The 23,464-nt window shown below is 36.0% G+C and overlaps 2 protein-coding genes across 3 annotated transcripts; both read left to right on the top strand.

The window, feature by feature from the left end:
- Positions 1–352: 352 nt before the first annotated feature.
- Positions 353–15,773, top strand: LOC116303153 (band 4.1-like protein 3). 2 transcript variants are annotated; one of them, XM_031712632.2, is made up of 22 exons: positions 357–691; positions 2,845–2,949; positions 3,459–3,501; positions 3,631–3,709; positions 4,135–4,179; positions 4,299–4,351; positions 4,468–4,541; positions 4,623–4,669; positions 5,174–5,261; positions 5,422–5,510; positions 5,750–5,807; positions 6,323–6,420; positions 6,867–6,938; positions 7,506–7,574; positions 7,970–8,007; positions 9,192–9,380; positions 9,774–9,932; positions 10,370–10,958; positions 13,414–13,578; positions 13,725–13,784; positions 13,858–13,920; positions 14,395–15,773. In XM_031712632.2, exons 1-22 carry the CDS (start codon positions 557–559, stop codon positions 14,540–14,542), a joined length of 2,466 nt encoding a protein of 821 aa, XP_031568492.1. In that variant the 5' UTR covers positions 357–556; the 3' UTR covers positions 14,543–15,773. The 2 variants fall into 2 exon arrangements, with proteins under 2 accessions (XP_031568493.1, XP_031568492.1); XM_031712633.2 differs by lacking the exons at positions 13,414–13,578; positions 13,725–13,784; positions 13,858–13,920; positions 14,395–15,773 and adding an exon at positions 11,700–12,036 and having other exon boundaries at positions 353–691.
- A 992-nt stretch (positions 15,774–16,765) lies between these two features.
- On the top strand, positions 16,766–22,534 carry LOC116303157 (ADP-ribosylation factor-like protein 5B). Its single transcript, XM_031712640.2, has 9 exons — positions 16,766–16,989; positions 18,423–18,483; positions 19,084–19,138; positions 19,428–19,520; positions 20,022–20,105; positions 20,252–20,302; positions 20,681–20,755; positions 21,382–21,407; positions 21,539–22,534. The coding sequence occupies exons 1-9, from the start codon at positions 16,944–16,946 to the stop codon at positions 21,582–21,584; spliced, it is 537 nt and encodes a 178-aa protein (XP_031568500.1). The 5' UTR covers positions 16,766–16,943; the 3' UTR covers positions 21,585–22,534.
- Positions 22,535–23,464: the final 930 nt, after the last annotated feature.

The raw sequence follows: 23,464 nt of genomic DNA, 5'->3' as shown, positions 1-23,464 counted from the left end.
TCTTCCTCGCATTCCTGGTAAAACCTTTGTAATACTGGCTGAAGCTAAAAGAACCAGCCATAATGACACCTAGAAATGGAAAATATAGTACGAAAGACTATCTACAAACGAAGGTTCATTTGTTTTCACCTGTTCATGCTGAGCGGCTATGTGTCTAGAACGAAGAATTTGACCCTTGCCCTTGGCAATAATGACGTCATTAGAGTGTATTACTTTCATAAAGATTCCAAAAATGCTTTAAATGTTAGTTGGGCCAGCCCTAAATTAGTTCATCACTAAATTACATTTATTTTGGACTTGTTTTTCCTTTCAGAAGCGTCCCATTGTTTTGCTAACGATTCTTTATCGTACGATAAACGTTGGATCGAACGACGAGCGACGCGTTTCAGCCGGAAGTCCAGCAATTTCCGAGTCCTATCGAGGGGCGTCCGAAAACAGTACGAAGTTTACGAAAAGTTCTTGCCAAGTGCAGTTTGCGTGTGAACAACGTCAAGTAAATGTAGAATTTTAAATCATCCCTTTTTAATATTGTCATAATACTTAGCCAGAAGAAAAAATGGCATTGTACAGACTTAGCCAGAGATTTAGAAGACGATTTCGCCCGAAGGAGGGAGAGCAAGTAAGGGACAAAAATTCGTTAGAATTCAAGGTCTTGCTTCTTGATGACACCGACCTCACTTTCCACTTGCACGTAAGTTTTTAAGCTTTATTTTTTGTCTTTTTTGAGCTAACAGGATAACTTCTTAACTTTAGATGTCATTGTGGTTTGATAGTTTAACTAGATTGCTTGAATAAAGCCGTAATCCCAGACCAATCATTTGATGTTTATTGATAGAACAGTTATGTTGAAGCGTGTGCCAGTATGCTAATATGTCTCAGCTAAATTCCATTTTAATTAATATCTGTGCGCAATTGTAAGATATTCTTTTATATAATCAATCTTTAAGTCATTTATACTTTAGAGTTTCCTGGAGGTTTCATTTTTTTTTCCCATCCTTTACCACCTGTTTAGAAAATAAACAGAAGAGTTTGTAGATCGCCTTCAATGTTGTATTCTTACACTTGGCTTCCTTCCTTTCTTTCTAGAATATTAGATCGTTCATTGTCCAAATATTCCTCTAATAAATGCGCCTATAGTTATTCTATATTTATCCTATATTTTTATTCTTACAGACGCTTTAGCTTAAATATTCGTATTTACGATTGCACATAAAATTGTACCCAATTGACTGTTCGTCTGAATCGAAGCGGGTAGAATTTCTTTAGATTCTTTGTTGTTGTTTTTTTTTCTTTGGAAATTTAAAAATACAGCTAATTATGCAAAAAAAACTATATCTGTGGGGAATTACTGTCTCGATTAATTGCTCGTTCGCGAATTTAGAATTCTTACAAAAACAGTTTATAACATAGTCTTATTTCAATAGTTACTTATCAAACTGACATGTACATTGTAACATTGCTCTGAATACGTTCACAAAATAAAAAACAAAAAAGCACTTTTGTGCTGTGAATACCCAGCCTAATCTCTTGAGTCATAAGACATAATGGAGAGATAGTATGCTTAGAATTTTACTTTGAATCATCGCGATCATTCGATCTCTTCTATTGTGCATTCTTGAGCAGATTATGGAGTCTGTAATCTATAGCCATTAGCTGGTTGAAGCTATTAATACATTCGCCATGCATCGTATATTACAGCTATTTTTCTTCAAATTGCATATCTTTCTTGGTTATTATTATTATTATTATTATTATATTTAATACATCATGCAGGCCTCATACCCATCTTAAAGTTTGAAAAAACATTAATTAAATTTATTTTGATTGTAAAAGATAAGAGTGATATCGTGATTAGTAGTAAAACGTTCTAAAATAAGTTTAAATATCTTGATGTAACCAAAATAAAAGCCGAAACTGCTCTATTATTTATTTTTATCATAATGAATTTGAGCTTCAATGTGCCAAAACTAATGTGATCTCTAGATAAACAGACCCAAACACATCCATCTAGACATTTTCAATATTGTTTTTTTATCAAATCAAATTGCGTTTAATCAGATGAAAAATCATATGTTTTTCCAATTTATGAGAATGTTAACCTTAATGAATTTGACTTAACCATAGCAAAACCAGCAACAATTTTCTCTCTTTAATTTACAAAATATTTTAACATAATGAAATTAAAGCCTGGGCCAAGAAGTGTGTTTAGGATCAGCACTTGTGGGGGAGGGGGGGGGGGTGTTTGAGTGAGAATAATTTTGAGACTTAATGGCTTCCTAATAGACCTCTTTAATTTGGTTGTACATGTAATGTTTTCGCATTTAAGACCCTTGGATATTGTTTCTTTGTCTGACAGTAATGCTTAAGAAGATATATAATATGCATGTACAAAGAATCTTAGTAATGGGCAGGAAACATATACACTAGGAAATCAATACAAGGGGTCTATATGCTGCATACAGAATATTTTTTATATAAAGAACATCTATTCTTAGCTCCAAAGCATTTATGAATATTTATAAGATTTGGCATTTGAGCCTTCCACCTTACCTATCCAGTGCAGTGGTCAACTCGAAAGCTATGCTCCTTTGACCACTACACATTTTTTCATAAATGACATCATTATTTAAAACTATCTTTAATTAGGTTTTCTTTTTTAATATCTGTCATTAATCTTTTCTTATTCTGTAACTTCTTTTGTTAAAAGTGTAAATAAAACTGAACTTGAACTTGAACTTGGTCTGATGGTTTAGCATGGTATGTCCTCTCATTCACCACAATATGACATCAACAGTAGATCAAAATTTTATATACTAATGAGGTACTTAATGTTATTTGTTGCAGAAAAAGAGCAAAGGCCAGGTGTTGTTGGATCAAGTATTCAAGAATCTAGATCTAGTAGAGAAAGACTATTTTGGTTTGCAGTTCATGGATACGCATCAAGTTTCAGTAAGTTTGTATTCTATGCTGACATCTTATTAGTTGGGGAAATTAGGTTTTTAATCACAGGGCTAAAAATATAGGACAGTCATCAGACAATGTCTGCCCAGAATTGGAAAAACTGGTCAAGTCTTTGCTTTGCCAGACATTTTGACCAGTAACCTTAAGCTGGAAACTAGGTATGACAAAGCTAAAACTAATTTTGCTGGCCTGTCATGGCCTGTGACTGCTCTATTATTCTTAACCTTGTAGTGATGAATGTTATACCATGATTGTATGTATGTTTGTTTGTTTGTATGTATTTTAGTTATTCAGCTTGATTAGGTCATTGGAGAGTATTTTAAAAATAAAGAGCAAAGTAAATATTTGTCAAGAAATCAATTGATACAAATGTTTCAGTTTCTCTGTTATTTTATCACTAATATAGTGCAAGGCAATCAACTGCACACCTTATCTGCCCACTTGTATGTGAAAACCATTCTTTCTTTCATTTATATTTTTATGTTAATCTTGTTTAGCATTGGCTAGATCCAACAAAGAAAATCAAGAAACAAGTTAAAAGTGAGTTGGTTTTTTCAGGTTTTCCAATTTATATTTTAGCATCTTTGCCAGCTTTTTTACTGAATCTACTTTTTCATTGATTCTGGAAAGTATAGGATAATTTTTCCCCATTTTCCATTTTGTTTCCAGTTGGACCTCCTTACACATTACACTTTAGAGTCAAGTTTTATGCAGCAGAGCCTCATGATCTTGGAGAAGAACTAACCAGGTAAGGAGTCATATTTTTAATTCATTACCTCTATATCAACATATTTAAATGTTGATCCAAAGGGCAAAATTGATTCATGCGTGTTCATGAGTATCAGTTCCCCAAACACTCCCCAACCTTTAGCAGTTGATATTAAAGAAACTGACCTTCAATTAGGTGGGGGGTGGTAGTGCAAATGCAGGGAGGGCCATTTTTTAATGCAAACTTACAGGGAGGATCACACAATGTTATACAAGCATTTGAGTAGGGGTTACTATACTATTTTTTGTGTAAAATATTTTGGAGGGCCAACAATTTTTCTGCAGCAGGAAAGGGCAGATCAAAAGTAAAATACACCAGTTCTACCTCCCCCTTCCCTCCCACCCCCTCTGCCTCCATGGAACTTTGCATAAAATTCAAGTATTATAATTTTATTACTGCCGAAGGTATCACTTCTTCCTACAAATAAAACAAGACATTGCAAAATCTAAGTGAGTATGATACCCCTTCATGACAAGGCATGTCTTTTTATATGCTTTTTTTAAAAATTGTTCTTCAATGTCATTTTTAATATTTTTCTTATTGCATGATTATCTTAACTTTCCAATAGACTTGAGGTACCTCAAAAGATGGCTGTAGATTTGGTTGCATTTAGTTTGCAATGTAAGTAGCTTGGATTAGAACATTTTAAAATTGTGCAAGATGGCTTAGTGCATGCATTGGTATTGATTTGCCCTGATTCCTCTTATTGTTAATAATATACTTTGGTTTGGGTTTAGCTCAACTAGGAGATTATGAGGCAGATTTACATGGAGATGACTACATGGATGAATTTAGATTTTATCCTAACCAGGTATAAAATAGATAAAGCAATCATCTTTTTCATTTGTTAATCTTTGAAAAGATTAATCAATGTGTAAATCCTGTTTTTTAGAACAAAGAGCTAGAAAAAGAAATCAAAAAGAGACACAAAACTTTAGTGTAAGTGTTTGCCCAAGAGCATAGAGGAGTTAACTCTGGCTTACAATAGTGTATGTTCATCAAAAATGTTCAAAAACACCCCTAAAAAATACCAGAAGGAGAGAGGAGTAGAGGATAGGATAGAGGAGTTAACTCTGGTTTATAAGTGTATGTTCATCAAAAATGTTCAAAACACCCCTAAAAAGTACCAGAAGGAGAGAGGAGTAGAGGATAGGATAGAGGAGTTAACTCTGGTTTATAAGTGTATGTTCATCAAAAAGGTTCAAAAACACCCCTAAAAAATACCAGGTCTTTTTAAGAGGGTGTTGCTGGCTGACTTTTAACCCCAAGAGATACCACACAAAAGATGCCATGCTCTTCCCTTTCCAATGCCTCCCCCTCTCCCCCAGAGTATAAATTTGCAACTTAACCAAAATCATTAAATATTGGGATCAATAATCGTTTCCGATAAATGCACCTAAAGAAATCTATATAAAACTAATTACATTTACCGGTTACTTTCAGTGGCTTGAATCCTGCAGAATGTGAAGTGAATTTTCTGCGAATTGTGAAAAAACTTGATTTTTATGGAATAAACCTACACAATGTCATAGTAAGTAACAAATAATAATATAGTTGGAGCTAATTGCTGCAGTTCATTCATACTTGAACATAATTCAAATTGGTCAAATTCTGTGTCTAGTACAGTATCATACAATTTACATACAATTGTAGTACAAGTTTCATTATATTAACTTATTGTCCTCATTTAGGGTCCAAATAAGATGGATTGTCAGTTAGGACTTACTCCAAAAGGCATCACTGTTATAAAAGATAATGACAAAGTGGCATTTTTCTTTTGGTAAGCAGATCCACACATGTAGTAAATAAACCCTACTGCATGTTATTTTACTCTTTTATCAGAATGTCATGTGTCCTAACTAAGCTCGAGTTTGCCCTTATCAATTTTCTGCTTGCAATAACAAATCCAGGAAATAGAAGAAATGCAATGAAAAATTACATTTACTAGTACTGGTATCTTGATAATAAAGAGAAGCTAAAATCACAATGTACTTAAAAGTTTATAATGTTTTTTTTAAGGCCAAGAATATCAAAACTGACTTTCAAAAAGAAACATTTCATTCTCGAAGTTCAAGAGGTTAGTAAAGACTGCACATTGCTCTTGCAATTTGAGAGGCCTCTGCTACTCCATTTTGCTACAATCAAGAACCATCTAGATCTCTAATCACAGGGGCGGATCTAGGGGAGGGGTGCAGAGGGAGTGCACTCCCCCTAGATGAGCTGATATCTACTGCATTATTAATGTTTGAGTTTGTAAGCAAAGAATGTACCCCCTCCTAAGCAAAAAACCTGGATGGTGCACCCCACCCCCCAAGGACTACGGACCACCCTAAAAAGGGGGTTGGGGGCTAAGATTAGGAAATAAATAAGAGAATAGTATAGGGAAAAGTGGGGGCTAAGATGGGAAAATATAAGAGACTATAATATGGGTCTATATTATGGGAAAAGGATATAGCCCCCCAGCTGATCCCCCCTCTTTCTCCGTGGTTCCTGCCCCCTAGAAAAAACTGCCCCTGTATGACATGCGGAAGCTGGGGAGACTCAGTATTCTGGCATGAATTAATGAGATCTTATTTGTTTTCACTGTTGAAGGACCAAAAACATGCTGATGTTTACCACTATGCGTTACCAACTGCTCAAGCTGCCAAACACTTATGGAAATGTGCTGTAGAGCATCATACTTTCTTTAGGTAAGGGAAACAGGCTTTAAACAGTGTTACTGACCTTTTTATTAAAAATAGAGTGGATTTAGTGTTTTGTTACAACTTTGGCCCACACTTGTTGATTGAAAATTTAAAGTCTTTGTCAAAAACTCACTTTGCAGAAGTAGAGCCTGCTCCCACTTTTGTTTGGCTGCTGGGAAACATCGCACCCAATAGTTGCAGAAACTGATAAATGGTGCAATCGCATTGTTGCATGAACCATTTATCCTGCTTCTACGTTACGACAGTGCCCGTATATTGTAAGGGTGCACCAACCAACCAACCACACACTCCTTCGTATCATGCACTCCTGACTAATCCCCAAGTATTTTTCCAAATGTCATCCATTCTATTTCAGTGTTGAATTTAGGGGGTTTTAGGTCATGGCTATTTAGAACTTGTTTAATTTCCATTTGTTTTGTCCTCTTCAACAGGCTCATCAAACCAGCCAGTAAACCAAAACGAACGTCAAGTTTCCTTAGGTTTGGCTCTAGATTCAGATATAGGTAAGACAGTCTCCCCCAGTATCCTAGCCGGCTCTCCTTCTTCTCCTTCCTCTTCCCCCTCCCCCCTCCTTCCCAATCCCCCAGAGCCGCCACGCAGGCTACTAGTATCCTTACACAACCGAACCTACTAAAATCAAAAAATCAAACAAAAAAAAGAAGAAGAAGAAGAAATTAAAACGAAAAGTCTCTTCCTCTTCATTATGCGGCCCACCTAATCTCATTAAGGACAAGATCAAAAGAATGGTAAAAAAATGACCTGATATTATCGTTTTTGGTGTTTGGTACCAGTGAGTACCCCCTCCCCCTCAGAGACCTGATGAAATGCTTGATACTGTTCTGGGTGTCCGTGGTCACTATTTTCAATACAAATACGTTGTTTAGCAAATACGTGTTTAGCATTTACATGAAAACATACATTATATCTATTTCTGAAATTTGACTTTTAGTTTTGGAGATACTAAAAGTAATTTTCCTATTAAAAAAAGAAAAAATGTGCGCGCAATTGTAAGACGCGACTTCCTTGAGCTCTTCATTTTCTATTTTATTCCTTATTCCAATTCATTCTAGCGGTAAAACAGAGTACCAAGCTCAAAAGGATTCACGTCTTAGTGCTCGCAAGTCAATGAAATTTAAAAGGTAAACTAACTGATCATTGTTTTTAATATCTGACATACTTGACTGACAAAGAACTTCTATACACACCCTAGAAATGAACCTAGGTCATTAGATCTTGCGATAAGAGTAAGTAAATACCAGTGCAATCGTCTGGCTGGAATATAATCAGTGTACCAAGTTGCTTGACGATAAACCTTGCTTGTTAGTAAAAGCAGATGTAGATGAATCTGTCGCTGGTTCAGTCTTGTCCTCACTAGACTAGACTACTTCAGTGCTAGATTTAAATGTATTACTACTGAGAACTTTTGTTGTTCTTGAGGAATTCAATTCTTTATGTCGTTTATTGCAAAACTTTCTATTTGTCTTGACAAGGATGTAGATTTGATCCCTAATGCATTTGTTTATTGGAATTTTAGGGCTAGCAGTGAAAGGTTTACCAAACGTTCTACAATCGGTAAGTCGTTAAATCGACCAGCAATTATATCTAACTAGTATGGCTCTTGAATCATTTTGTTCCCTGGCAACACCTCAATACACTTCGTTCCATCAGAAAAACTTAAATTTATATTCTATCAGGTTTGTTCTGAGACATAAACCTTCCTCTTACATCTGAAACTGCGCGTTTTATTAGAATGATGTTTTCTGGGCCAAAACTATGGATCTTGTTGAGTAATATAGTCGAACATTCAAGAGGAAGTTCTTTGGTAATCAATACTCGTGATGATATGAAGTTTCGAGTTTGACAATTTTATCTTAGACAAGGATTTGCCAACCTCACCTTATCTGTCTACAGTCATGATTGATCATTCTATAGGACGTTTGCATGATGGCGTCATTTGACTCCCAATACCATAATGCTTCGCGAATTTTCTTTCTTATTCAAATTTGTATTTCCCTATGAGAATAGTAAGACAATTGGTGCTAATTAACTGAATAAAAGAAAGTGTGCAAGGGAGTCTGGTAGTAGAGGTCAGTGACGCCATCATGCAAACGTCCTATTGATGCTTGCTAATCCCTTAATTGATTGAACGTTCGTCAAGTGATGTTGATGAGTATTTAACAGTGAACATGTAAAGATTCGCACGAGGTTTTATTTTATCTTATGAGTGACCTTTGCGGTTATAAGTAGTCGTTTGTCTTGCAGTGTTTACACGAGGTTGTGAAGCGGAGATCGATATGTTGGTGCTTTCAATGTGGCATAGCTTGACCATTTTGCACGAAATGGATACTGGAGGTGTTGGGGTGGGGTGGGGGTGAAGGTGACGTAATGATGCGCAAACATGCAGTTGCTAAAGGCTCAGTATTGCACGATAGCAACATGGAATTTTTAACTTAAGAACATGGAAGCAACATGGAAGTTTTAATTTAAAAATTGTAGATTGCGCGATGATAACATGCAACTAAAGATGAGTAACGTCTTCAGTCCGAAAAGTGGAAAAATGTGTGCGCCATCGACTGAAGACTATTTCGTTTCCAATTCCCTCCGACATATACTATCCCCTCAATCGACGTATGACCCCAGGCTTGTTATCAGCCGTGTGGCTAAGGCAAGCTCTAAAATTCCACCACGCGGGCTAAGAATAAATCATGTTATGATCCTCATAACCTAACACCACTTATGACGATGTTTTTTTAAAGGATATATTCGCGTTGGATCCCGTGTCTGGGGTAAGGCCTTGAATGGCGACTTTTACAAGGGGGTCGTCACAGGACTAGGACAAATGATCCACATCAAGTTTGATAATGGGGACACGATTGCTCATGATCGTACCGACCCTGAATGTGTCGTATTTGATCAAGATCCTGACGCTAGCGAAATACAAATCGGTAGGCAGCATTAAAAACTGTACTTATAGGTCAAGATAGTTGGCAGTTGTTCGTTTAAAACCCATCATGTCCACGTTTTTGGGAGAGGACCAGGCAGGGAGGACTGAGCACCTCACACTGAGTTTAAAAAAGAGTGTAGTTGAGAAATTTATTTTAAGGATGGTGGAGGGGGAGATTGAGACAGCCTCTCTCACTGCTAGGCAGGTGGCCAAGAAATCTGCTGATAAATTTAGTAAACCTTTACGAGGTCTAGGATTTATTCGCTTCAAAATTCACCCTCTGTCCGGGACTTTGGTTTACTGCATAAAGATATCCACTATAAGTTGAAGATGTATGATGATACCCACTCTGTATCTATTATCTATAATACTCTGCAATCTGCATTTTCTGCAGGTACACGCGTTATAGCTCACTGGCCCACTTTACCTGCTTATTTATCTGGTAAAGTCATCGGGATGGAACACCAGAAGTACTACGTAGAATACGATGATGGTGATAAACACCATAATTCCATCAACCAGATGAGAATTCTTAAACCACCCATTTTCTTCGGTAAGAGTTAATCAGTCCAGTTCATAGTACAACTATGTACGTTTTCGGCGTAAATTATTGCTGTCTCATTGAGTGGATAGGCCTCATTACTAAAGGTAGGGTGTACCTACTGCTGCTGTTAGGCCATGGTAATTTCTTTTGGTTTTTACTGTTCCCTGGGGAAGAAAAAAGTGGTTAGCATTTCGGTCGGTATCCCAGGTTACCGGACCGTGGTCAGAGCTAGAAAATTCCACCCGCTCCAACAGCCAACCAAAAGCGCGCGTTTTTTTACAATACCGAACCGGGGAGGAAATGGACTTGTTCAAATCAACTATCTAGTCACTCAGTCTACCTTCATCCCAATGAGCCCTCAGTTTAGTTTAAACCGTGCGTTAGAATCAGTTGCTTTCACAAATATTTTCTATATTGCTGACTACCTATATTTATCGTATTGGTAGGTCCTGGCTCAGACGTCAGGAAAATCAAGCTCAAGAAAAAGTCGGAGTCAATGAAAGTAACGAGCCTTACAGGGAAAGCCGTCATTACTACAGAACTACCGGCTCGCAAGAGTTCCGACAGGAGCAACGGTTCTTTAAAGGCTTCCGAAACAGACGGGGGACCCGCCTTGGATACAGAGGAGTTACCTAGCAACGAACAAAGGGATAGTAAGCTGCCATCGAGATCGCAGTCGTTCCCTGGCAACGTACGCATCCAACGTGGAGAATCTGGGGGCGATACTTCATCAGAAAATGATTTGAAGCAGCCCCGGAATAAATCATTTGCCGGTACAACCAAGGTGCAGAAACCCCCTATGAATATATTCTCCCTACCGGAGACTGATGTTGATTCGGGTATAACAGTTGCGTATGAATCGGGCAAGGAATCAAGGAGAAATGTCAAAACTTTTGTTTTGATGAATGACGACAAGGCAAAGAAGTCAAGTCGGTCGTCTTCGTCGGCGAGTAGTCGGCCAGAGATCGTAGCGTCACGTGATGCGCCTTATGCACCGGACTTCTCTGAAGACAACCAAGAAAAACAGGAAGCAAAGTAAGGCATATTTTAATATTTGGTATTTTATAGACAGTCAGCCATCACTAGCTGTTTACTAGTACTTTTGGTTTAGCGTGGTTGGTGCAGCTTTTGAATGATCGAGAAACGTTTTGTCCGTATTTAAATCATCTAAGCATCTTAAGAATGGATCTAAGATAGATTGGATTGAATATTGAGAATATATGTTTATTACGAGGAGATAAGGGTGGTTATAGACAGGGGTGGTGCTGTTCGGGTTTGACAATACAAATCAGTGATGTAGAGGATTAAAAAACACGGAGAATACACTAAAACACTAAAAATTCGTCTTGACTGACAAATATACCTGCTTTGTAAGAGTTTTCCAGGCCTCTCCTAATAAAAAGAACATAAATTACAGCTCCCTTGCAACTGCAAAACGAGGTTATAATTTCTTATTGCTAAGACAGTGACCCCCTCATGACGCTCAGGAAAACTTCTTTCTCGATATCAGTTTTCTTTGTATAATACTGGTGTCGCTTGAGCAGAGAGGCACAAGAAGCAAGACTCAAGCTGGACTATGGGTCTCTTTGGGGAACATCTTACAACGAGAAGAGACAAAAATTACCAGATATTGTTACTGTGTTCGCAGCTTGATGCTTTGATTGGGAGCCCACGTTATGAGCTTCCACTTGAAATATTTTGTCCTAAATGCATGATAAATCATATTTAATCTTGTTTTTTTTTTTCTTTCTATTTCTCTTTGTTTACTCCACACAGATACATTTACAGTGGAACTCTGCTTTAATGATCAACCCTAAATAAACCAACCATAAAGTAAATGCAACACCACCTAATCAAACGCACATGCATAGAATAAAATAAGAAGAAAGTAATTTAGAATATTTAGCTGACCTCGTGTTAGCAATGTTGAATGGGCTTCCTGTGGTATAAACATGACACAAGATCCCAAAATAAAGCTAAGTTATTATAATTACATGTATTAAAGATAAATAAATTTAAGAAAATAAATAAAAGTTTAAAATAAATATCAATTTGTCAAAATAATTAAATATTAATTTGTCAATATTTTGAATAAAACAGGGGCCTGATTATTGTAGCTGTTCGTAGTATAAAAGGAGTTCTTGCATTAAACTTTATAAATGGAATTTTTCATGAAGGTGTCGCACCGTGGTTGCAAACGGAAGATGTGACGTGCGTTAGAGCAGTTTTTGCATGACTGTGAAAAAGTCGGTGCCGTAGACTACGCGTGCCTTATTGCCACCTTGCGGGTTTTTAGAATTCTGATTGAGGAATTTTTTTCTCGCGCAATGTGATTGGTCTGGCAGTGCCGTGACCTTGGTGTGAACGTGTCCGCGCCTTGTTTATGCCGTGTTCCGGGTATTTGTTTGGATAAAGAGTAAATTCTTCTCAAGCAATGTGATTGGGCTGGCGTATCTCTGGTCGTGTCACGACCGTGTTTGTGCCGTGAGCTTTTCACAGTCATACGAAAACTGCTCGATGAATGCAGCAATTAACCTACGATGATTTTAAACTGACCTGTGTGAAATACTACGGGTGGCACCCGACCCGACAAGGTTACGTCTAAGAATTCCGTATAACCCTAAATTATAATGATAAAAGATAATAACTATAGAATCATAATACGTTATATAAAATATTTGTAAAATCGTATTTGTCAAAGTATTTAATATTATAGAAATAAAGAATGGTAGAGAAAGAATTTCTATATTTGTATAATGCATCAAGAGTTCCGCGCTACTGCTCTAAGCGCATTCTCAAGGGGTCAAAAAGTAGGTTCACGTGGTGTAATAATTTCTATATTTTAATTGTATTTTTCTTATCAAGCACCGTTTTCATTAAATATTCAAGAGCAAGTAGCGTTAAGCTAATTCCAAATCATATATACCAAAATATAGCAATTTTTACAACCCGCCATGATCCCAGTTTTTGACCCCCTTGGGCATGCGCTTAGAGCAGTAGCGCAAAACTCTTGATGTGCATATGTAAAGCTGTACACAACATTAACCATAATATCACAATCTGGCCCCAGAGAACCCTATCATTCTTACTGCGCATGCTCAAAAAAATTAGACTTTTCGTCGTGCATGCGCAGTAAGAATGACAAGGGTCTGGGGTCTAGAATAATAACAGATAACAGTATCAAAGTCTACTTACCATATTTGGAGTAAGAATCACCGCTGACCACAAATGACTATAGCATAAGCTCACGGTACAACTTGAAACCACAATAAGCACTGTTCTAGTGTAGTGCACATAAGTTGAGCTTGTTGAGGATGTGTTACAAGTGGGCATGCGCTTGGTTTTGGTATCCGGTTGTGAAGCTTGTTGCGATGGTGCGGTGCTGTAGATAATGCAGTGGTTCTGTTAAGATATTGCAAGACAGAGGTGTTGGGCAATCACTAAGTTAACAATGCATGATATAATTAAGCTCCACTGTGCGTACGCATAGGTTTTATAATCTGGACGCCCAGAGGACCTTCCACGTGTTTGAAGCACCAGCCAATCCCGAAGCAGCTGATGATGACGTCACTAAGCGCTTGTCGTACGTTGGTGGTATCAGCTCGTCCCAGGACGCCTTGACGGACGCCGCAACGAAATCAGAAAAGGAGAAAAAGTGAGTTGCGCTAAGGTTGAATCCGTGTCTTTAGGTCGTCGCTTTCAACTTTTTTCTATTTATTTTTTATTTTTTTACCCTAATGCTTATTTTGTTTTCACTGGTTTTGGTTATTGATGTTTTGTCCTTGATCTTTTTCTTTACAGGAGACGAAGTTCTCTGCCGGATATCAGAATTCTTGAACATATTTTACCGCAAGATGGAAGGTAAATATAAAACAAATACACTTACAAATACACCGCAACAAAATCCAACGTTTAAACTTATCTATTCTCTTAGGGAAGACAAAGTAGCCGCGAGCTCCGAGAAAAAAACTTCTTCTATGAACAACTTAGCCAAAACGTGAGTAGACCAGAGCCATTCTGTAATTCTTTTTTTCACTATTTTACTGGATGGTGACGACATTCTTGATCAAAGAAGAAACAATGGCCGACGGAATTAATTATTAGCGGTGGCACTTTCATAGAGTGGCTTTCTATCCACTCAGAAAACCTGAAGTAAAACACTTGAAGCACAGAGAAGAACCAAAAGGCAATAGACCCATTCAGGCAGTGTGTCATTCTCTAGAGTATTATTCATTTGTTTAGCGGTTGCGCATGAGAAGACAAATGAATATGGATACAACTCAAACAAAGAATCTTATTCTCAAGAGAATGGCACGTGGTCTAAAATGGGAAAACATCGATCCATGGTCGTATTTTTTGAAGGTTATCGCTCACACCGCTACAGTAAGCCAAGCGTCGTTCAAACCAGGGACACGTTTCCTCATCCGAATAGCTGTAACAGAAATAACTTTCTTTTCTTTTTTTGTTTTAGTTCTGTGAACAATAACATGAATACCACTCCACTTCACATCGATAATCTTCACAACATCTCAACATCTGTCAGTCAGAATGCTCCTGCGGTACCCAATCCAGCCGCTGTGCAAACAAGTGATCATAATATTCTAGTGACGGACTTATAACGGTGCCAAAGTCATCGTGGTCGCTCGAATTGTTTCTCCTAATACATACACAATATATTACATATTTTTATTTGTCGCTACAGTGCATTCACATATACTATAATCCGCATATATTTTTTAATGTAATTGTTCAATAATGTTGCGCATGCCTCAAGGTTGGATATTGGATTTAGAAATACGTTAATCCTTGTCTGGTTCTAAACATAGAACATAGAAGCCGAGACCCAAATGTATGCTGGGAAAGGACATGATAATCCTCTAATCAATCAATCAATCAATCAATCAATCAAACAAACAAACAATCAATCAATCAATCGTTTATAAACACGTGTCGTCCATGAGCTGGTTAAGCTCGTTCAAAATACGAACGTGTCTGATGCATTAGCCATTTCAAGGTAGAGTTGGGATTGCAGTGCATTGTGGGGCTGTTTTAAGGGACATATTTCCAAAATGGCGTCTATTTTGTCCCATAAAACAGCCCTAAAAGTTTCTACGATGCCAACGTGACCCAGTTATTCCTTAACCTCGGAATGCCGGATTCGATACACACAGTGATAATGAAACATGAGTTACGTAAAAGCCTCCCCATGCTTTCTGCCACTGAGTGCAACGATTTATGTTCCAAGAGTTGTATCACTAACGTATTTCCCATGTACCCTTTCGGCCTCGGCTTATATGTTCTAAGAACTGTTAGTTTTAAATTTGCTCAACTAAGTCTATTCGTTGCTGACTTACATTTCAAAATTAGTCGTTTAATTTTGTAAAAATCTGGCCCTTGTGGATAAGAGGACGCAAAACATCGTAAGATGGGGTCTTGCGATCTCTAGCTTCGATGAAAAAGACTGGTAATGATCCAGTCACTTACAGGAATAGACTTAAAATCTCTTTGCAATATTTTGAGGATTCGCTTGATTTGTTTGTATTACAGTTAAACGTAAATGCAATAAAAACCGCAAACCAAAGCAACTACGGAAAAATCAATCAAGCAGCAATGATGATAAGAGCAATAATAATAATACGATCGGATGATGTAGAATTGATATACAAATAACAAGGTCATGTTGCGTTTTCCTTTTATCCGGGAATCAAGTTCAATCAGATATCTTAATCTCTATCATAATATTTTTTAAAGATAACAGCACAAACCTCAATAATTACACATGTAATCATTCTCAAATATAAATAATGTGGCATTTTCGTTAAATTATTAAATTAGATATTACAGTAATAATGTTCTTGTTAGGTCATTTGTACGGACATCTATTAAGCACCCTATAGGTGGTGCGGCCAATAACTAATTCCGGCTACGTTCACGTAGCTTGGAGGAAATTCTACTTTTTTGTCGGAAAGCTCAGATTGACTTGGTGCATAAGGTCGCAGGGGCGGATCCATGAGTGGTAACTGAATAGTCACCCCCCCCCCCTTTTGCTCAAATTTCTCAGTACAACGTTAGTAACAGTCACCCCCCCCCCCCCCCCCCTTTCCTCGAATTCCTGGGAAACCTTTGTAATGAGCACCCCCTTCTAAAATTCCTTTATCCGCTATGGGTCGGCTATACACACGTGAATTATAGTTGGTTTCCCGCACCGTTTTCCGGGGGAAATAATTTTACGATGACTAACTGCGGGATGCGGGGGTGAGTTTTCCGGTGTAATTACCTGCCTTCCCCACTATGAAAACCGTTCCACCGCGGTCTATACTTCCCCATCTCTTTTACAAATCCATGCGCAAAAAGTGCCAGCATTATAGTACAGGTTTAAAAGGGAAAAACAATCAGAAAGAAAGGGCTGAAAAATATTTAAAAATTTATATTTGACTTGTTGTCAGCTTGTCATGGGTTCTCGGCTTTATTCAGAGCTACGGAACTTTGCAGTGCATGCCTGCGGACCGTCGGTGACGTCAGTAAGTCATTCTAAAGGAAAGCCAGTCTATCAGCTGGAAGACACTGTAGCCAGACGTGGAAAGGAGACTTTCACCCAAATACATGACGAAATACTAGTACAAACACACTCAGTTGTATTGTCTGTCGCTCTTCCATATTTACGTAATCTATTGTGAGGATCCCTACGTGTTGGCTACTTAAACAGAATGTCATCAAACAAAAACGAACAGAATAGTATTCCAGATTTTTCTATTTTTTCATAACATACTTTGTTTCGACGATAAGGCTTCCACGTCACGAAACAACCAAGCGTCAAAACGAGGCTTCCATCGAGCATGCGCACTAGTCCTTGAATTTCTCAACAAAATCCTTGATCGTGTGGGAAGATGGTTTTCAGCCCTGAATAATCATCGAAAAAAAAATCTTTGCGATCGACTATGGACATTCTGGCATCCAAGAATAGTTTATAGATTTATAGGAGCTTCTGTAGAACCTACTATTTTAGTCTTGGGATCAGAAATGGGCTTACTTTTCTCGAAACTCTTTAGTTGGTTCAGTAATGAAGGTATGTTGTGTCCATACGTATGACTGTTTTCTTGGGATTCCCGAATTTGGTCATTTTAACTTATAAATTTAATGCTTTTTAAACCCTTTAACCCTCTATGTGGTAGTTCAATGATAAATATAAGCTACTGAGGGTAAATGATTCAAGAAGTAGCACTATTTATACGTTTCTAAAATAAAACTTACATGACCAAAAATCTCTACGTTGATCAAATTTTCCGATCGAGTTTTCGTTCTTACTTTGATGTTTGCTGATCGTACCTGTGTATATATAACAATTTAAACAAACGATTATTTTTATATACTGTACTAAAACTAAGCTATTTAATCTCAAATCAACGGACCGTTAGTGTTTTTACGATCAAAATTAGGGGTAAGACGAAGCAGTGTATAAATTTATCAGATTCAAGCTGGGTTTTTTTATGCCGCGAATTAAAATGAAATTGCGACAACAAAAATCACAACATGATGGATAAATATAATAGAAGTAAATAGCTTTATTGAAATTTAAGAATGGTGTCACTTCTTTCCTAACGTGATTTGTGGTATCTTTGTATTTTTGAATACATTAATTATATATTTTTTAGGACCTTTTCAGGAATATTGAATCAATATCCAATAAGATTACTAAAAACCCTAATCACTGCTTTTATTGCCACTGAATGTTCAAGACGAAAGTTAAAAATGGGCAATTAGGCTACCATAATTCAATCATAAAATGGTCAAAGTATGTAAATATATAGGAAATGTACTCTAACAATTTATTTAATTGACAATAATCTATTTCCAATTAACCTCTCAAATTGTCTTGAACAGCAATGAAAATGAAAACAGTGATAAATATTCCCAGGTTACATTTATGTAAAGTATGGTAAAATCGTTTAAGTATGTAAATATGGGAAATGTACTCTAATGAGTTACTTAATTGACAGTAATCTATTGCCAATTATTAACCTTTCAAATTGTTTTGAACAGCAATGAAAATGAAAACAGGGATAAATATTCCCTTACATTAAATTTTATGTACAGTATGATATCCTTCTCTCTCTAGTAATATTAAAAATGAAGTGAAATTATATTCCTTCCATATGCTGTTCTACTAATGTGCCGAACCAAATTGATGAATTAAGTATGGCAAAAGAGCAGCAAGTGATTGAGGTGCTGCTCCAGTGTCAGTGTTTGACGTACCAAATTGAAACTGCCGGACCAAACTGATTCATTCAGCTGCCCTTTTGCTGTACTAGTCCTTTAATTATGTTCAGCACAAGGGGCCTATAGTTCAACATATTAAGTTTGCCATTCATCAGTCCCTCCAAACAAGTCAAACATTGTAAAAGGCTCGGCACATGAGTAGAGGGGCATATGGAGCAGGCCTAAAGGACAAAATCAAATGAAACATCTATACAAATGATAATTATTATTGCTTCATTCCAGAACACAAAGTTATCATTGTTGGATTGGATAATGCTGGGAAAACCACTATACTATATCAGTTGTAAGTATTGCAAGTCTTTCTTTAGATATTCTTCGATTGCACATTACGCCATAGCAGCCATGTTGGTGCTATTTAACAAAAGATTTCTCTTTAGCATCCATTGTTAACATCACAAAGATGGTGGCAAGGTTTGTCTTTTAATTTCCTTGGCAATGCTTGCAACCCATCAATTGGACTTTCGTTGTCACTAACTATTACTTTTGGATGTGTATTAAAAATGAAATTACAACATAAAGATTGTATAAACATGATTGTAAAACCCATGATGCCATGACTTTGTTACATATAACCATGCTTTGCCACCATCATGACTGTTAGTCGGTTAACAATTTCTCAGAGAAGGGTAGATCATCAGCTTTCCCATTTCTCCCAGAAGTTCCCCTCCCCTCCCCTGAGAGGCCAAATAGGTAAGACAGTGCCAGGGTAACCGTTACCTCATGCTAGGATTGATTCAGTTGCTATTGTCTATTCTGTACTTGTAATTTAGACTCTTAGATCAGATTTTTATTTATCTGATTTACACCTAAAAACTCTTGAAAAAACATGGTATTTTAATGATATGTCATTGTTGCTAAAAAAGTGTCTCTTGTCTTGTTCCAGTCTAATGAATGAAGTAGTCCACACATCACCAACAATAGGCAGCAACGTTGAAGAGGTATTCATTAAAAATTCATCAACTTTATACTCCCTAGATACTATATCAGCTATTCTCAAAACCTCATAGCCTTTAATACATCAATTTTGATTTTTAATTTTAGACTTCTGGACTTGGTTATTGTTTCACTTCTATAATTATGAATATTATTCCAATATATATTCAAAATTCAGTGCTTCAGGAATGATTATTTCCAATTAAGTCTGATTTTTCTCATGCATTTCATAAAAATAAAAAATATTAATGAAACTTATTAATACTAACATTTTATATATTATATTTGCTTTAGATTGTTTGGAAGAATATACACTTTATAATGTGGGACATAGGAGGCCAGGAGTCATTAAGAGCGGCATGGAATACATATTATGCAAATACTAGAGTAAGGAATTATTAAATTTGAATGAACAGAAAGAATTATACATGAGGTTTTTTTTGGTTTGAAGCACGATGTGTTGAAAACATTTTTGAAAAAACCTGGTATAATCTATATGGAACACAAAAGCCTCAAGACGAACAGAAAGAATGTTAATTTTTCACCCTATTCCTACAACTTTTGCTGCCAGTTTGTCACAACATTGTATTTCAAACTAAAAATAGTCGTAAAACATTTACAAATTTTGAAGTGGTAAAAAGTATATCCTAAAATTATACAATAAAATTCCAGCTTCCAGTTATACCCTACCCCTGTTACAAGCATTACAAGCCCCCCTGGTCATAAGCCTACTAATCTAGTAACACAAATCCGGATCTAAGCTTCCCAGTTTGTTTTATGATGTAAGTCCATCAAAAAATTAGTCATAACCAGGGTTTATAGCAACTTGTTACACCGTCTATATCTTACACATTTTCTTATTGCTTGTTTCTGTTTTTTTTCTTCTAGTTTTTAATTTTAGTCATCGATAGTACAGACAGAGAAAGACTAGCCATCTCCAAGGCTGAACTGTATCAAATGCTAGCAAATGAAGTAAGTCAAATGTGTTATTATTACAGTATGGTTATCTTTCCTGTGACATGGTTACTTTCCAGACTGATATAAATATGTGAATAAATATAAATATGTGATAAGTAAAGTTGTTGTCTAAGTATTTTCTTGTTGTGTCTGCTTTACAGGAACTGAAGCAAACTGCCATCCTCGTTTTTGCAAATAAACAAGATATATCAGTATGTAAAAGCATTTAGTATGATTGCAATATTTTTAAAGAATATTTTGCCTATGTTTTCTGTTTCATAATAGCAATAATAAGTACAATTTTAAGGATTTGAATACCTTTTATAGGTTGCTATCAATAGATGTCACTTCCGGTAATAGCTCTTTTTTAATGGCTTGTAGAATCCTGGAGGTTGTTTTGATTTCTTGTTTTCTGGTTTGATGTCTTGAAAATAGTCAAATACAATAGTTTGAGGACTTATTTTGATATGTTTTGACTTGGCATCCACTAGTTGCCCCCCAGTCAACTCCAAAAAGTCACGTGATTGATAGTAAGCAATAGGATTTGATTTCATTATAACTATGGTTTATTATATAAATTTCTTTCTTAGGGCTCCATGTCAGTAGCAGATATTTCTGAACAGCTCAACTTATCCTGTATCAAGGATCATGGATGGCATATCCAGGTAAAAGAAATTGCAAAAATATGATCCAACTTAATCCAAAAAATAAAAGGCAATACTAAAAAATATTATTTTGATAAATAAAGATTATCACTTGTTAAGAGCTTGATACTGTATCATTTTTGTCATTTTTGTTCACAAGTTTCCATATCATATCATGAATGAGTGAGTCCACGAGTGAGATAATATGAAAGACCAGCAGATAAAAAAAGATATCAGGCTCTTAACATGTAATATTTTGTTTATCAGTTTATAGTTTACAGTAAAGTGATATATTGTATATCATTATATAATTACCTATGAAATATCTATTTTTCTCTATTTCGAAAAATTGATATCTTCACACGTAAAAATAACACCATTGCGATGGCTATTCAAAAATACACGGAAAGAATTGCCTGAAAAAACCAAAACATACTTTCATTGATAATTATATAATAAACAGAATATTACATTGGCACTTGGAGATACGAAATTTATCTTCTCGTGTTGAAAATCTCTCACTCGTTGGCTGCGCTCACTTGTGAGAGATCTTTTCAACACTCGAAGATAAATTTCGTATCTCCGCGTCCCCATGTAATATCCTCTATTTATTATAAATTCTAAAATGATCTTTGTTCTTATTTCAGCCTTGCTGTGCCCTGACAGGGGAAGGGTGAGTATCATACTGTCATTCATTTTTAATGATTTTTTTGCATTATTTTCATAATCAAATCTACATGCCCCCGTGGGGAATGACAAAGGTATTGGTATATTGTGATTAATTTTTTATCTGTTCTCTGCCAGGTTGTATCAAGGACTGGAGTGGATTACCACACAAGCAAGAAAGTGATTGCTTGTTTTATAGAAAATATATTATTTTATAACTTCCATATCTTCAATGACGTTCCAATTAAGCCTCCTAACAGGTTCCTAAAATCCTATGAAAATCTTCATCCATTACTACTAGAGATTAGCCACAAATCCATGGAATGCAGTGTATTTATTCCAAGTAATACTTGACTGGTGATCTCCTGTAATGAGCTCACATAAAGACAATCCAAGGGGAACATAAATGGTTTCTTTTTTCTTGTCAAACTGCAAGTATTTTAGTCCAGAAAGCATGGTGACAAGTGGTGGCAAACATTAAGGAAGGTGTCTACAAGACTGTTGCAAGTAACATCACTGGCAACAGAGTTTTCAAAGCATGTCAAATGTGCCTGAACAGTACCAACAACAAACTTAGACCAAAAGAACAGCCCCTATTTCTGGCCAGTGGAACATAGGAAACTCATTTCTCTGGCTGATTTCATGAAGCCATTACCAGTAATGATGAAGGCATGTTCATTGGGAAAATATTATTATACACAATTTTATAGAAATGAAACTCAATTCTACTTCTCCAGTGGGTAGCCCCCAGTGTTTTATAGAATTGGACACAGTACAAGTTTCATTGTTTCACTCAATAATTACCTCAGTTGTATCTTGGCCTCTAGATTGTCACTTCCACATAGAGTACTCCAAAAAAAACAGTGTTTTATTTTACACAACGCAACAAATAATCCTTATGATCTAGAAAGCAATCATCAATTCAAAGTTAAAAGAAAATAAGGAACTAGTTAATTGGGAACTTGAACTTTAAATATAGATAGTATAATTTAACTGTTGTGAATGTATATAAATTTAAATTTCATTAGCAATAATAATTTCCTTGTAAGTGTATAGGTATAAACTCTGTGATATTTATAGCAATTTTTTTTCTTTATTATTAACTTAATAAAACTTGGCTCTAACACTTTGGAAGCTATATCTTCTGTTACGGGGGTGGATCTAGGTTTTCAAGTTAAAGCGTACAGTATGTCAAGGGAAAAAAGTAATTTTCAAAATCACTTATATGTGAACAGCGTAGTAGTTAGTTGCAGTATTTTTGTATGTGGTTTCCTCTTCTCAAACATTTGAAATATAAATATGCAAATGAGATGATGTAAATTTAAGACTGAATTAACCTAAAAGTTTAGAAAACCACATGTTTCAGTTATAAGGATGATTTGCAAATGAAAAAGAGCAGTACTTTTCACAATAGCATTTTTGTATAATAAATAATTAGCCTTGAATTTAGGTTGTCTCATTTGCATTTTGATATTTCAAATGTTTATCATCCTCCAAAAAGAAAATTCCACATTTAAAAATACTGCAGCCATACTACTACAGTGTACACAGTTCACAAATAAGTGATTTTGCAAATCAAATTTTTTCCTTGAAATACAATTATAACGTCTGTTTATTACATCAGTAATATATTTTAGAGCCACAAGTCTATGATAACAGCAATTAAACTAACTTTAGGTTTTTTTGTGAGATAATACATATCAATAGATCTCATTACTCTTGGTGTAATTTTTTTCACATTTCAATTGATTTGAAATCAGAAAACAATGAATTAGGCCTATTCTGATAGAGTGTATACCATATACCTGTGAAAAACTTGGAAAGAAATTGCACAAATTAGTAAGTTCAGACCGTAGACCTACAAAAATTTGCACTAATTTGTACAATTTTGTTAACTTTTTCACTGCATGATATATAGTATGCACTATACTGTATACTATATCAAGTTCATGAAGAATTATACCACAGCAACCTGCAGTACCATGGTAGGCATACTGCTGTTGTCTGAGAACCAGGCTTAAGATTTTAATAAACATTGTCATGACAGCCATGTTGGTTGATGAA

Source organism: Actinia tenebrosa, unplaced genomic scaffold (assembly GCF_029948245.1).
Source record: "Actinia tenebrosa isolate PJP-AT-01 unplaced genomic scaffold, QUT_ActTen_1.0 PGA_scaffold4__44_contigs__length_22323623, whole genome shotgun sequence".
NCBI classification, from domain to species: domain Eukaryota; kingdom Metazoa; phylum Cnidaria; class Anthozoa; order Actiniaria; family Actiniidae; genus Actinia; species Actinia tenebrosa.
The sequence above is the reverse complement of the archived record's forward strand: the minus strand, read 5'-3'. Positions and strand labels throughout refer to the sequence as shown.